The sequence below is a fragment of the Protopterus annectens genome, chromosome 5.part0 (genome assembly GCF_019279795.1).
Source record: "Protopterus annectens isolate FY-2018-M chromosome 5.part0, PAN1.0, whole genome shotgun sequence".
Lineage (NCBI taxonomy): Eukaryota > Metazoa > Chordata > Ceratodontiformes > Protopteridae > Protopterus > Protopterus annectens.
Window position 1 is genome coordinate 1,408,705,252 of NC_056735.1, and position 14,982 is coordinate 1,408,720,233.

The 14,982-nt window shown below is 42.4% G+C and overlaps 1 protein-coding gene across 1 annotated transcript in view; it reads left to right on the top strand.

The window, feature by feature from the left end:
- Positions 1–14,982, top strand: part of TFDP1 (transcription factor Dp-1) — a 1,398,147-nt gene that overhangs the window by 1,140,032 nt on the left and 243,133 nt on the right. Inside the window, exon 10 of the mRNA XM_044072010.1 lies at positions 11,498–11,664. Within this exon, the coding sequence (XP_043927945.1) occupies positions 11,498–11,664 (167 nt within the window). The remainder of the gene's footprint in view (positions 1–11,497; positions 11,665–14,982) is intronic.

Genomic DNA, 14,982 nt, shown 5'->3' on the forward strand with positions numbered 1-14,982 from the left:
CTTGCTCCAGTGTCTTCGGCTGTGTGTACTCTTGACGTCCTTGGTGCCTATCGAGGAATGTAGGAGCTGACACACTCTGGTCGGGTCCGGGGAGGGCAGTCAGATCAACTTGGTTCCGACCTTGCCTCTCGGGGTCTCGGCTCTGATGAGTTCGGCTCCTACTTTGGGCTCAGAGCCCACTGTTCCAGTGCCAGGGGTGTTGACGGTTTCCTCTGATCCATTGTCTCCTTCGCATCGGAGCAGGGGTGCTTTAGATACCATTTGGAGAGTCATGTCTCCTATGGTATCCTCTACCTTGGGTCTGCCTTCCTCCTCCCTTAAAGTGCCTGTGTCTGCTTCTGCATCACACGTCCTCACTAAGCGTAGAGACCCAGAGCCTCTGGAAACCCCTGCTCTTCTCAGACCTCACCAGAGGCTCCCACTGATGAGGTTCCCAGGAAGAGATTTTGTAAGCGAAAGCACCTCGATTCCCCACAGGTGTCTCGCATCAGATACCGACTTAGATGAGTCAGAAGGGTCCCCCTCTGAGGATATGTCATTCGCTGAGATACTTGAGATCCTTAGGCAGATGGGTGACTGGCAGTTCAAAAGCCCTACTGAGGATGAGTCAGTTCTCCTGAAAGCTTTCAGGTCTCAGCCCTCCACCCCTTGGGTGACTCCGCCCTTCGATGAGCAGATGTAGCTGGTCTAACGAAGGGCATGGGAGTCTCCGGATACTGTGGAGCCTGTCCCTAGGAGGCCTAATAAATTTTTCTGCCCCACTTGACAAAACATATTTAACTAAAGGTGTTCCAGTTGATGCCATGGTGGTGGCAGCGGCCACCAAGAAGGAAATGTCTGAGACTTCCTAGTCTATCCATCCTCCTAACAGAGACTCCAGGATTATAGATAGATATGGGAAGCACATGTTCAGTTCAGCGACCTTTGCTCTCCGTTCTCTAAACTGCTTAACCCATTTCACCATGTTACAAAGGATTCTTCTTAAGGAGTTGGGAGATGCTCTTCAGGGTACAGTAGCTGCAGGAGCCTTCGACAAAGTTGCTGCCCAGCTTGCTTCCCTAAATTCTATTGTCAACTCATCCATGCGTCTCATCCTATGCAGCTGATCGAACGAGTAGGGCAGCGGGTACAGGAATGGCTCTTAGGAGACCTTCCTGGATGCGCTTGTGTTCCTTCACGGAGCCCTTCAAGTCATCCTTCGTAAACACTCCCTTTGATGGCTCGTCCCTTTTTGGGCCTAAAGTGAAGGAAATCTTACCAGGTGTGAACAGGACAGAAAGACTGTCTGCTGTCTGGGTCCGTTTTTCCACCCCTACCCGACCCTATCCCAAAGGTCAATGGGGAGGAAAAATGTGGTTCCGAAAACCCCAAGGAGCCTTTCAGGACACACGTGGTAATCCCCCTTCCTGGGGCAGAGGTGGGGGTAATGGCAGACGCCGCCCTCGTGGCAGAGAGGGTCTGCAACATCAGGGTGACAGATCACTTCTCTGGGAAGCCCTACCAGCGCTCCTGAGAGGAGGCTGGACTGTCCTGCTCCTGTAGGCAGTCAGGTGGTCACTTGTCTTTGTACCCAGACACCTGGCTCAAAATATCAAAAGACAGCTAGATACAAAGTACCATTTCCAGAGGGTATTTCATTCCATCCCCCCCCCCCCAATCGTAAGAAAAATCCCAGATGTTCCATCCAGTTACAGGAAACAGGCAACTATAGAGGTCCAAACGTTGCTAACTAAGAGTCATCCAACCAGTCCCAGCAGACCAGACAGGATCCAGAACTTACTCAAGATTCTTTTTGGTTCCCAAGAAGACGGGGGACTGGAGACCTATATTGGACCTCCGCAAACTCAACCAATATGTAAAAAAAGAGAAATTTCAGATGGTCACGCTTCAGTCTATACTTCCCTTTTTAGGGAAAGGCAATTGGATGTGCTCGATAGATCTCAATGATGCGTACTACCACATAAAAATGGCCAGACCATCCAGGGATCACCTGCGCTTCCGGCTTTGATCCAAATACTACCAGTTTCGATCCCTGCCCTTTGGTCTCACTGCAGCCTCCAGAGTGTTCACCAAATGCATGGCAGTGGTCACGGTTCACCTGAGACATCTAAGATTCCAGGTTTTCTGTACCTAGACGATTGGCTCCTTACCGCCACCACCAGGCATCATCTCATTCAGGCCAGGGAGTTCACTCTGTAATCATCTGGGCATTATGATCAACTCAGAAAAATCTGCCTTGTCACCATTGCAGCATATTGTTTTTATTGGGGCAGAGCTGAACACCACCACCACCACCACTCTAAGACTTCCAGTAGAAAGAGTCCTTCTCATTCATCACCATGTCAGCATCCTGTTATCAAAAGACAAAAGCACCAGCATCAGAAGTTCTGAAAGTATTAGGCATGATGGCAGCAGCAATTCTAGCCATACCACTAGCTCGGATGCACATGCGGGTTCTTCAGTGGCTGGTGTTCACTCAATGGTCTTACCAAGAGTTACCCATTAATCACACCATAATCACAAATTCTTGCAAGAAGGACCTTCAGTGGTGGTTGACTTCATGCACGATAGGACATCCATTTGTACTACCCCCTCCAGCAGCCACTGTGACCACGGACGCGTCCCTGATAGGTTGGGGGGGGTGGGCATTTTCAGGGAAAGACTGCCAAAGGCACATGGACCGAGCAAGAGAGACATTTATTTTATTTATTTATTTTATTTTATTTTACATTTGTTAACCGGGAAAGTCCGACTGGATACATATCCATTTTCAGCGGAGACCCGGGGAGAAAAGCTCCAAGTTATCCAAAGCATTTAATAGCAATATTAATAGAGATTTTGATATATAGTAGCAATTAATTAAGTAGTTAACATGAAAGTAACAGTAAAATAATTGCAAGTTCTCAAAAAGCATTTAGTACCAATATCAATAAAAAATGTAGATATTAGTGAGAAATAATTAGGTATTTAACAAAGATATAGCAATAGATCTATTTACAAAATTATTGTAGCCATTTAGGGGGAGAAATGGAGGTTAAGATGATCTTAGGAAGTTAACACTGGGTCACATTCAAAACGTTAGTTGAATGTCCATAGTTAAGACATGAAAATCTTTATGAAGCAGAGATTGATTAGTCAGGAATTTAGTAGAGGTATATCTGAAGGATACCCTTTTACAGTTGGTAAGGAAAGAACGCTAAGAGAGGTTTTTGGGATAATGATTATTTAGTCTGGGTTTAGACATGGACATAGCCATTGTGTAAGCAGGTGTGCTTTTAGAGCTTTTTTGAATTGAGGCAATGAGCTATTGGAAGTTATTTCTGGAGGAAGGGAGTTCCATTTTTTTCCAGTAAAGTTGGAGAACAAGGAATCTCCAGCGGTGTTTGTTTTTATAGTTTGAACTAGCATTCTACTGGATGAGCGGAGGGATGTTAGGTTATTATAAGGGGTGATAATGTTAGTTAGAACTGGAATACTGTTTGGTTGGTATAGAATTTTATGAGTAACTATGAGTTGGTTGTATTTTATTTGATTGGGTAGTTCTAGCCAACCTAGTTTGTGAAGATTGTTACAATGGTGGGTTCTGTATGTGGAGCCTGTGGCAAATCTAGCTATATTGTTATAGCAGCTGGTTATCTTGTTGAGGTTTGATTTAGATAGATTAGTGAGGATGGTTGAGGCATAGAGAAGTGAGGACAGAAGATGTGTGCGAGCTATGATGGTTCTGGTGGTTGGGGTTAGATATTTCTTAATCCTGTACATGGATCCTATTTTTTTATTTACTGTTTTGATGGTTTTGTCTATGTGGGTGTTAAAACTAAGATTGTTGTCAATGATTATACCTAGTAGTTTGGTATTTGGTTCAGGAGAAATTGTGGTTCCATTGTTTGAAGAGACTGTAAATATTGGTGGTGTTTGCTTTTGGGTGGGGGTGAACAGTAGTAGTTTGGTTTTATTTGGGTTCAGGAGGAGTGGACTAGTATTAAGCCAGTTTTCTACTTTGTTAAAGGTAGACTGGGTTAGGGATTGTAATTCTGCTGGAGTAGAGGCAGTGCAGATTAGTGTGGAATCGTCTGCGTACTGTATGGAAGTTGCCTGTGGTATGGTTTTGGGTAGTTCATTGATGAAAGTAGAGAAAAGAAGTGGACCTAGAATGGAGCCTTTGGGTACACCAAGGGCGACAGGTAGAAGGGGGGATAGATTATCTTTCCACAAGACAGCTTGTCGACAATTTCGGTATGAGTGGAACCAGTTAGATACTGATTTGTCTATTGAGAGTGAGTTGAGAGAGTCTGAGTAACCTGTGGTTTACCATGTCGAATGCTTTAGACAGATCGAGGAAGAGGGCAGAGGAGAGCAGATTTTGATTACGATTGTGGTTGATTGTGTGAGAGAAGGGCAGTGGTAGTACTATGGGCTGGTCTGAAACCATGCTGGGATGATGCTAGGAGTGAGTTGTGGGTGAGGTGGCCTAATAGTTGCTTCTGTATGCATTTCTCCATTATTTTGGCTAGGGGAGATGGAATAGCGATAGGTCTGTAGTTTGAAAGTTCTGTGGAGTTCCCTCCTTTATGAAGTGGAATAATGTGTGAGAGTTTCCAGTTGGAGGGGATGTAGGATTCTTGAATTGTATGGTTGATTAGGATGGAAAATAGGATAAGCTATTACTTTAGCTGCCTTTTGTAGGAATTCAGTGGGGAGTAGGTCAGTTGCAAGGGTAGTAGGTTTTAGTTTTTCAAGTAAAGATTTGATAAAGTCTGTGGGGATAGGCTTGAATTTTAGGGGTGTGGAGTTCACATGAGTAGATGAGGTTGTTTAAGAAGAGGAGGGTGATAGGTTATTGGCTAAAGATTTGACAGTTTCAGTGAAATAAGTGTTAAAGGTATTTGCTACTGTTTTAGGGGGAAGTAGTGAGGTTGATGAAGGGGGTAGGGGTTGTAGATTTCCCTGGGTGGAGTTGCTTATTTAGACCTGACCAGAATTTTTGAGGCTGTGTTTGGTGTTTTTGCTGTAAATTGAAATAGTAATTTTGCTTATCTAACATAATAGATTTTTTAGTTTCATTTCTTATTTGTTTGTATATTATGTGGTCAAGTGGGGATTTGGTGGCTCTCCACGAGTTCCATGCTCTGTTTCTAGACGCAAGTTTTTGTTTAGTAGTTAATGGTTAGCCATGGTGCTATTCTGTTTTTTGTTCTAAATCTACGTGCGGGAGAGTACCTGTCTAAGATGGCTAGGAAGGTGGTGTTGAATTCTGAGACTACTTGGTCAAGGGGTAGTGTTTTAAGTTTGGCCCATCTACATAGGCTTAGATCATTTAGGAAATTATTTAGGTTAAAGTTCTTTGTGTTTCTGCGAGTTATAAAGGTGGTTTGGTGGGGTATGTCTTCTCTTTTTGGAATTATGTAGGTTAGGAAGTGGTCGCTCATATCTTCAGGTAGGGTTCCTGTCTTGTACAACTGAGAGTTATTTATTAAGATCCAATCTATAACGCTTTCCTTTTTGTTGGATTTGCAGATTCTGGTAGGGGTAGTAATGGTTTGGGAGAAACCATGTAAGTTAATGTGTGTGGTTGGGAACTGTGCTGAACAGGTTTTCCAGTCGATATTAAAGTCTCCTAGTATGACTGTTTCTTGGGGGTGGGAGGAGGATAACCATTGGAGTGTGCTTTCTAAGGTGTTTATGTTGTTGCCTGGAGGAATATAACTACAAACTATGTTTATAGCTTTGTTTTTGTTGAGTTGAATTCTTGAGACTGTTATTTCGGTGTTGGTTGCCGTTAGTTCGGGGGGATGTTTAATGTAGTTAGTTCTAGAGAGGATTTATATAGGATGGCTACTCCACCTCCTTTTTTAATGTTACGGTCGTCTAACTATATTGTAGTGGGGGGGTAAGATTTCCTTATCAGGGATAGTGGGTTTAAGCCAGGTTTCTGTAAGGCAGAAAACATCAGGCAAGTGTATGTCTATGAGTGCATGCAGGTGATGAAGTTTGTTTATACTTCTGATATTTAGGTGACCGACTAGGAATGATTTGGGGGCATTATGTGAGTTTCTTATGTTAATAGGGGTTTTATCTATGGGGTTACTGATAGTTGGTGACATTGGGCCCGGGTTAGGATGGATGTCGCCATCGGCTATGAGATTATGTAAACTTTGTATGAGTTTGGTGAATTTCAGTAGGAGTTGGTAATAATTCTTTTGTTTTTGGGTGTAAGTAAGATGATCTGCATATCAATGTCCTAGAGATGAGAGCAGTAGCTTTGGTGTTTTGCAGTATTTTCAGGACTCTCTCCCTCTGGGTACAATTGCGATTCAGACAGACATGTCGGTAGTCTGGTATTTGAACAAACAAGGCGGAACCAGGTCTTACCTCCTTTGTCGAGGGGCTCTGAGTTTGGTAGTGGGCTGATTCCACCCAGTGCTTTCTGTTGGCAACGCAAATCCCGGGGAGATCCAACATGATAGCAGACAAACTGAGCAGGGCAATCTTGTTGCCCCACGAGTGGTCCCTCAAGAAAGAAGTTACGGACAGGATATTCCGCATGTGGGGCCAGCCTTGCTGTGACCTTTTTGCCGGTCACATGAATACGAAATGCAGAAGCTACTTTGTCCCTGATTCCCCCTCCGGGAGAAGCCGCAAGGGACACACTCATACACGATTGGCCTCCGGGTCTCCTCTGTGCATTTCCACCAATCCCTTCATACCCAAAATTCTACACAAAGCAAAATTCCTGGGAAGGACCATCATTCTTATAGCCCCTCACTGGCCTCGTCAGATTTGGTTCCCCTTCCTTCGACTTCATCTTGTGGAGGATCCTTGGATCCTGGACCGAGTTCCAGACCTTCTGACACATCCGTCAGGGGATCTTCATCCTTCTTTGCAGTCCCTGAAGCTGACAGCTTGGCTGCTCCAGTTCACAAACATAGCCAGGTTCCATAACCTTTACAGTGAAACAAAAACAGATCCTTTTGTCCTCTCATAAATCTTCTACCAGAAAGCTATATCTGAGCAAATGGAAGAAATTTTCTATATGGGCCTCTAAAAATAATATTGATCCTTACCAAGCTCCTATGACTTCCATATTAGAATTCTTGACTATGATTTTCCATAAAGGAGCTGCAGCAGCAGCAGTTCGGGTGCAATTGGCTGCTATCTCTAATTTTCATCTTGGATTTGAAGGTTTGAATATCATGTCTCACAAGTTATTCAAAGCATTTCTCAATGGGACTTTTCATATTAGGTCACCTGTGAAATCTCCCTATTCTCCATGGAATCTAAATTTTATGCTCTCACGTGTAATTCTTCTGCCATTTGAACCAGCTTTATCTTGTGAGCTCAGATTTTTGTCTTGGAAGACCATCTTTCTGGTAGCTATCACCTCTGCCCACTGTGTGTCAGAGCTTCAGGCTTTATCCATCAAGCCTCCCTATTTGATATTTCATGCTGACAGTGTTTCACTTGGAACAAATCCCTCATTCTTACCCAAAGTCTGCACTGAAACCAATCTCAACCAAGTTATTGATTTGCCAGTTTTCTTTCCCAATCATTGTAACAATTTAGAGTATATGCTGCACAAATTTGATGTTCACAAGACAGCTCAGATATTATTTGGATATAACAAAAGATTTCAGGAAATCAGACCAGCTTTTTGTTTCATTCTCAGTCTCCAGAAAAGGGAGACCAGTTGCTAAACAACACTGTCTAAATGGTTTTCTGATTGTATCACCTTTGCCTATTCAGCTGTCAATATGCCTTTACAACACAAGATTAAAGCTCATTCAACCAGAGCAGATTCTACATCTGCTTTTTCTGCCAGACTTCCCATTGATGACATTTGTCCAGCAGCCACTTGGTCAAAACCACATACCTTTATCACTCATTACAAAGTTGACAAGGCCTCCAGGGACAGGGCCTCCTTTGGATCCACGGTCCTGAGAAGCATACTCCCATGAGCCACCCGAGATTGATGGTGCTTGGGACGCCACCCATCAGTAAAGAATGAACGGTGAGATTGAACAACTTCACATAAAGAAGTCATGTACTTACCATAACGTTCCATGTGAGTTGTTCATCTCGCCTTCATTTTTACATCCATCCCTCCTTCCTTCCTTCCTTCCCCCTCCTGGGCTGATAGATGACTAAGATGCTGGACCCATCCTGGTTACTCAAACCTTCTCTTCCTTTTCTCTAGGAATGTAACAATGACATATGGTATTAGTATATGCAGCAAACAAGATCTGAGGTAATTCACAGGTGCATCATGGGATAGGGATTTGACTTCGAGCTATTTGAAGACCTCGAGCTTTGCAATTGGCCGTATTGGAGCCGAGGGATTGGCTCCGAACCAATCAGTAAAGAATGAAGGTGAGATGAACAACTCGTATGGAATGTTATGGTAAGTACATTCCTTCTTTTTCTCGTCAGTGGTCTTTACACTCGGGTCGCTGAACTATTTGACCCATTTTACGAGACTTCAGAGGGATGATCTAAAGGAGCTAGGCGATACCCTCCAAGGTTCCACAGCTGGAGGGGTTCCAGACAAGGTGATGATCGCCCAGCTTGCTACCTTAAATTCAGTAGTCAACTCCTGTATGTGGCTCATTTCTTATGCAGCCGATGGTGCGAGTAGGGCATCTGGCACAGGAATCGCTCTGAGGAGGCATTCCTGGATGTGATTTTGCGAATTTGCAGAGCCCTTTAAGTCTTCCTTCATTAAGCCCCCTTTGACGGCTCATCATTGTTCGTGCCAAAAATTAGAGAGACTGACCAGGTGCGAACAGGAAGGCAAAACTCTGTCTGCTGTGGGAGTACGTTTTTTCCTCCCTAACAGGCTTTATCCCAAAGGCCAAAAGGGTAGAAAAATGTGGTTCCTTAAATCCCAAAGAGCTTCGCCAGACGCAGGTGGTGAATCTTCCTCCAGGGGCAGAGGAGAAAATAACAATGGAAGATGCCGACCTTGTGGCAGAGGGGGTCTGCAAAATCAGGGCGACAGAGATGCGTTCTCTATCAGACCCTTCCAGCACTCCTGAAAGGGGGCCCACCTGGCCACCTCTGGAGGCAGTCAGGGGCAAGACTATAAGTGTACTCAAAAGCTTGGCTAAACATCACTCAAGACAAATGGGTACAGTCAGTAATATCCAGGAGATGCAACATACCCTTCTCCACCCCACCCACCCCCCACAAACAAAATCAGTCCCAGACATTCCACCCTGTCAAAGGGGTCAAGCAACCCTTGAGATACAAAGGTTGCTAAAAAGAGAGTCATCCAAGAAGTCCTCACAGACCAAATCGGAAACTTGACTCAAGGTTCTTTTTAGTTCCAAAGAAAACAAGGACTGGAGACCCCTCTTGGATCTCAGCAGGCTGAACAAGTCCATAAAAAAATCAAAGTTCCGGATGGTGACGCTGCAGTTTATACTCACTTTTCTGGAACAAGACAATTAGATGTGCTCAATTGATCTTCAGGATGTATACTACCATATAAAAATGGACAGGTGATCCAAGAGATACCTACGCTTTCGGCTGGGAGCCAGTCACTACCAATACCGAGCTCTGCCTTTTGGTCTCACTACAGCCCTCAGTGTGTTACCAAATGCATGGCAGTAGTCACAGCTCACTTGAGGTGTCTTGGATTCTGGGTGTTTCCATACTTAGATGACTGGCTCCTGACCACCACCAAATAACCATAGCAAGAGAGACCACCATTCATCTATGCTCGGAAGTGGACATTACCATAAATTTCAAAAAATCTGCCATGTTGCCATCACAGTATATTACATTCATAAAATCAGACTTAAACAAAAGACATGGTAGCAAAACTGTGTTACGACAGGGTATAGACACTGCGCCATCAAGTGTCCATATTGCTCTTGAAAAAGAAAGTACAGGCTAAGTTTTTTCTACAGGTCTTAGACACTATGGCAGCTGCTATAACATTAGTACCTCTGGCACATCTACATATGAGAGTCCTACAGTGGCTACTCTTCGTTCAGTGGTTCATGCAGGAGTTACCCATGTCCCACAAGATCTTCATTACAGACTCCTGCAAGAAAGATCTATGTTGGTGGCTTCAATCCACGCAGGTAATTCTCTGAAGACTGTTCACTCTCCCTCAACAAGGCAGAATATAAACTACACCATTTGGATGTCCACAGGCAGTTCCACAGGCAGTTATGCTTCTACTTGCGTAGAACAAAGGAATTTAGAAAGTCTGACCAGGTATTTGTCCCTTTCTCAGATAACAGAAAAGGTGCACCAATATCAAAAGTTACCTTGTCAAAATGGCTTACTGACACTATTACCTACACATGTAATTCTCAGCATAAGTACCTGCCAGGAAAGATTAGAGGCCATTCAAGGGCTATGTCAACTTCAGCCACATGTCAGGCCAGATTACCTACGGACTCAATCTGTGCTGCAGCCACATGGGTCAAACCTCATACCTTTATCACAAATTACAAAGTAGATGTGGCCTCCCAGAACAGGGCTTCCTTTGGTTCCGCTGTTCTGAAGAGTTTATTCCCTTGAGCCACCCAAGAAAGAAGGTGCTAGGGATGCTGTCCCAACCAGCAAGAATGAAGATGAGGTGGGACAACATAAATTAAGAAGTTATGTACTCACCATAACGTTCCATGTTTGTTGTCCTTAATCTCGCCTTCATTCTTGCGTCCCACCCCTCTTGCCAACCTTCGCACCTGGAGGATCGAGTGGAATTTATTGGTTGTGAATTGTGTTCTTTGCTTCCCTTCTTGTCTCATGAGACATAGGCTAATAACTGTTACCACTGTGATTTTGTATACGATTTCAAAATGTTAGTAATTTGCAAACAAGATTTGGGTAATCTTCCCTAAGCATGATGGGATAGGGTATAGCCTCGAGCAAGTGGAAGCTCTCGAGTTTTAGTAATAGGCCAAGTCGGAACCGATGCTTTATTCCAAACCCAGCCAGCAAGAATGAAATCAAGCTTATGGACAACAAACGTGGAAGGTTATGGTGAGCCCATAACTTATTTCCATGTCATAGTTTATTTTATTATGGAATTTATTTCTAATTGGCTGAAAAAAGCTGTTTGAAAAATGCCATTTCCACACTGGCATTTTTCAAATGTTTTTTTAAAACTTCCAACAAAGGGCTAATGCTAGCTTGATTAACTGCAGAGCATATGCTGGTCTAATAAAAGGTGCAACGGCATATCTGTGTTAGTTTCTTTGTGAGATCTAGAAATGAATGCCCTTACAAAGAGCATTATGGGTAAGGGGGTAGGAGCTGTTAGCTTGGGAGCTGTTTAACAGCGTTACTCCTGCTGTTTACATGGATGGATATGCTTGACCAGATCTGCTGTTTAGGCAAGTGCTTGGTTTTCAATTTTGAGTTTTTACTTGTTCCTAAATTGCATTATCATAAGTAATGACTTCCCATTGCTTGTTTATAACATTGTTGTTGTACTGTCTTAACTGTTTCACTATTACTGAAGGCCTTTGTTTGTAATTTGCAGATTTGAATATCTTTTCAATTTTGATAACACATTTGAAATTCATGATGACATTGAAGTTCTAAAACGAATGGGAATGGCTTGTGGCCTGGAGTCAGGAAACTGTTCCCCAGAAAACCTTAAGGTTGCAAGGAGTTTAGTACCAAAGGCACTAGAACCATATGTAACAGGTCTGTAAATATTTATTGATTTTATATATTCAAAAATGTCATTGTTTGCTCCATTTGACCTTGTGCCATTAAGCTTACAGCATTCCTCTTTTGTTATAATTTATACTTTCTCTGCAACCTATAATTACCTTTGCTGCATTGTGAGTCACAGATGCTAATTAGTCTACAAAAACATGTCCTGTCTGGCCTGACTTCCAGAACCTTATCTTTAAAAAAAAAAACAAACAAAAAAAAGGCAGCACTAGGACCTTGTGCCATCATGAGATTACCACAAAAACATTTCGACTCAGTCCAGTAGTGCCACCCTGGTGATATCTAGAGCTGTGATATGATTTTTTATTTATTTATTTTTTTGGTGGGGGGGAGGTGTCTCAGCATGGTGATTGAATTGATTTGCCTGTTTCATCTTGTGACTTGGGAATCATTTTGATGCTGATGTCCCTTGGTAAGGTCATTATCAAGTCTGTGCATCTTTTCTGCCATGTGCCCTTCCATAGGGTGTCTGGATGTAGGGACTTCCACCTGTTTAGTATGCAGCCATTTTGATTAGAGCTCTCTGTGAAAACTGAAAGAATAGTCGAAAAGGGTATTAAGTTATCAATTTGGGTAAATATCAGTTACTGGCTAATAATTTCACTGCCTAGATGTCAGCAACGAAGACATTTGGAGAGTAAGAGGAAATCAACCAGCAAAGAAGAAAACGTTTGCTCTGGAAATAAGACTGCAGTTCAAGTGTCAGCTTTAGTGCAGGAAATGGCTTCCAGTAATGTAGAGGGAGAAAAGACACACTCGGAAGTCTTCAAAGTGAGACAGTGGAGGAGTATAGTCCAATGACAAAAGGCTAGAAAAATAGAAGGCTTAAGTGGCTATTGAGATATAACTGCAGAAATCAGAGGTTGAAGTGAAGAAATGACTGAACTCGAAGCTTCTCAGGAAGAGTTGTTTTAGAAAATAGCAAGAAAAGACAGGGCACTCAGAAAATATTTTCTGCTATACCAGAGAAACTGTAAGTAATAGAAAGTTAATTTTATGAAAATACAAATAAGAATTTGGACTGGTGTTCTGCAACAGGATTGCTAAATTGAGACAGCACATCATTTTCATGGTCCAAATCTGGCTCTGTGAAAGTAACCTTGACCTATATTAATAAAAATGCAGTTGTACCAGCAGAAAGAACTGTACCTGATGCAACTGTGACAGAAGGGAAAAGCTCTGGAAATTGGGGGACTCTGATATTTCTCTTCTGGTATACAGTGAATAGTCATGTGCATTCCTCCATTCAAGAGATACTGAGAGAGGGGGGTGAAATTCAAGTAGTTGTATCCAACTTTGTTCAGAATATTGTTTCCTTGGCGTATCACACATTTTTGGATTCAGAATATACCAGAAAATAATTTTAGCCAACAAGGAGTGAGCAAGCAAACTGAAGGGAGCTCTGCTTCTCATTCTTGTGTCAGTAGTAAAGCCCTTAGACAGTCTTTGTCAGTGAAACCTTTCGCATTGTTCCAAAGGAAAATGCATGAACAGGCAAAAAACCCAGGAGCTGATTCAAGTAATCATGTGCATCTTGCACTTGAACCAGAGAACGATGCTTAGAAGTCACGAAGATCACAAAAGACACCAGCAGCAATGTGAAAATTAGTGAATAAATGGGAGAACTGTAAAGTGTTTGTTCTGTTGCATACAGTTTAGACAGACATGAACTATACTTCTGCAAGAAGCGGTGGCTAAAATGACTGGAAGCTTTTAAAATAGTGGGAGGACTGTGAATCATCCCCTGCCTGCAGTTTTTTTTCTATTAATATTTGTATAAAAAAAATCATGATATAAATTGCCTGTTATGTTGTAAAGCAATTCTGTGTAGTATGCAGTAAAATGTATTTATTATGAGGTGGGGAGCTTTCAGTGATTGCTGTATGTGATGGTGATCTTGTATTAAGAAAGTACTTTGCCTTAATTGTAATGTATCCAGGCTTTGCCCTATTATAACACAACAGACTGTAAAGAGACAAATCTGTTAGTATGATATAATCTTGCTATTGGGGGGGGGGGTAGGGTTACCACCTGTCCCACTTTGCAAGGGACAGTCCCTCTTTGGGCAGTTGTGTCCTGCCAAAAAGTTGTAAAAATTGCAAATGTCCTGAGATTTTAGGACAAAATTATTTCCTATATTTTATGTAATAGTTGCATAAAATAGTTATTCTGTATCTGAAACAACTAAATGTTATAAGAAACAGAATAAGCAACTAAAATGCTACAAGAATAAGCTTTTATTTAGCCAAAAAAGTGAAGTTCCGTCCTTTGTACTGGCCGTGGATATGTTTTTCCCTGGAAAATCTGACGTTTGTACCAAAAATGTCCCACTTTGGGCATTTGAAAAGGTGGCAACCCTGGGGGGGGTAACAGTGGATTGATCATGTAGCACTGCGTGGAGGGCATGTAGCAGTGGATTGATCATGTAGCACTGGGGGGAGGTTGTATAACAGTGGATTGATCATGTAGAGGCCTAAAGCTGTAAGATGTTAATGAGCAGCTTCCTGTGTCTTGGGTACAGGGGTTTGATTCATTCCACCTACAGTTGCTTATTGTGCGACTCTAGAAACCAAATGAGTGAACAGTGTGACAAAACCTCAAGATATTTGTAGCAGGAATTTCATAATTAAAGTTTTCGAGAGGAATGTTTTTTTTTTTTAAAAAGTTTTGTTCTAGTCACATGATGGGGATGAAGGTATGTAAACTGTTAATGAGGTGGTTTTAACGGTTCTGATGAAGTCCAATTGATTACGGCATTAAAGTGCTTTACAATTTGATTTTTGTGGATTAAAGTATTTCGTCTGGATTGTTTTTCGTGTTTTATTATGCAGCCTGAGACTTTCCACGTAGTGTGTGACATTTTCAGTTTCTTTGGTTATTGTGCGACTCTAAGCAAGTCGCTTAACCAGAAAATGCTCCAGAGTCTTGGGACAACCCTGAAACATGACAGCTGCTGTGTCTAGTGGCCTTGCCCAGCTAACAAATAAGTAAAATGTTTGTAGGGTGTGGGGGTTGTGAACATGTATGTGGGAAGCAAATGGTTATACAAGTAGTTTCTTCCCTAGCAGCCTTTGTGGTTTAATATATTAAAATATAACAGTGCACAAGCTTATTTACGGGTAGCCAATGCATTTTTTTAAAGGAAAAAGTTAATGTTTACTGAATTCTTGCAGGATGTTTTTCACATTGAAGAGGGAAAGGAATTAGAGATATGGACAGATGGGGTCTGTGTTCCCACTTGCATAGATTGCAGTTGTGTGTATTCATTAACAGACTAGGTAATGT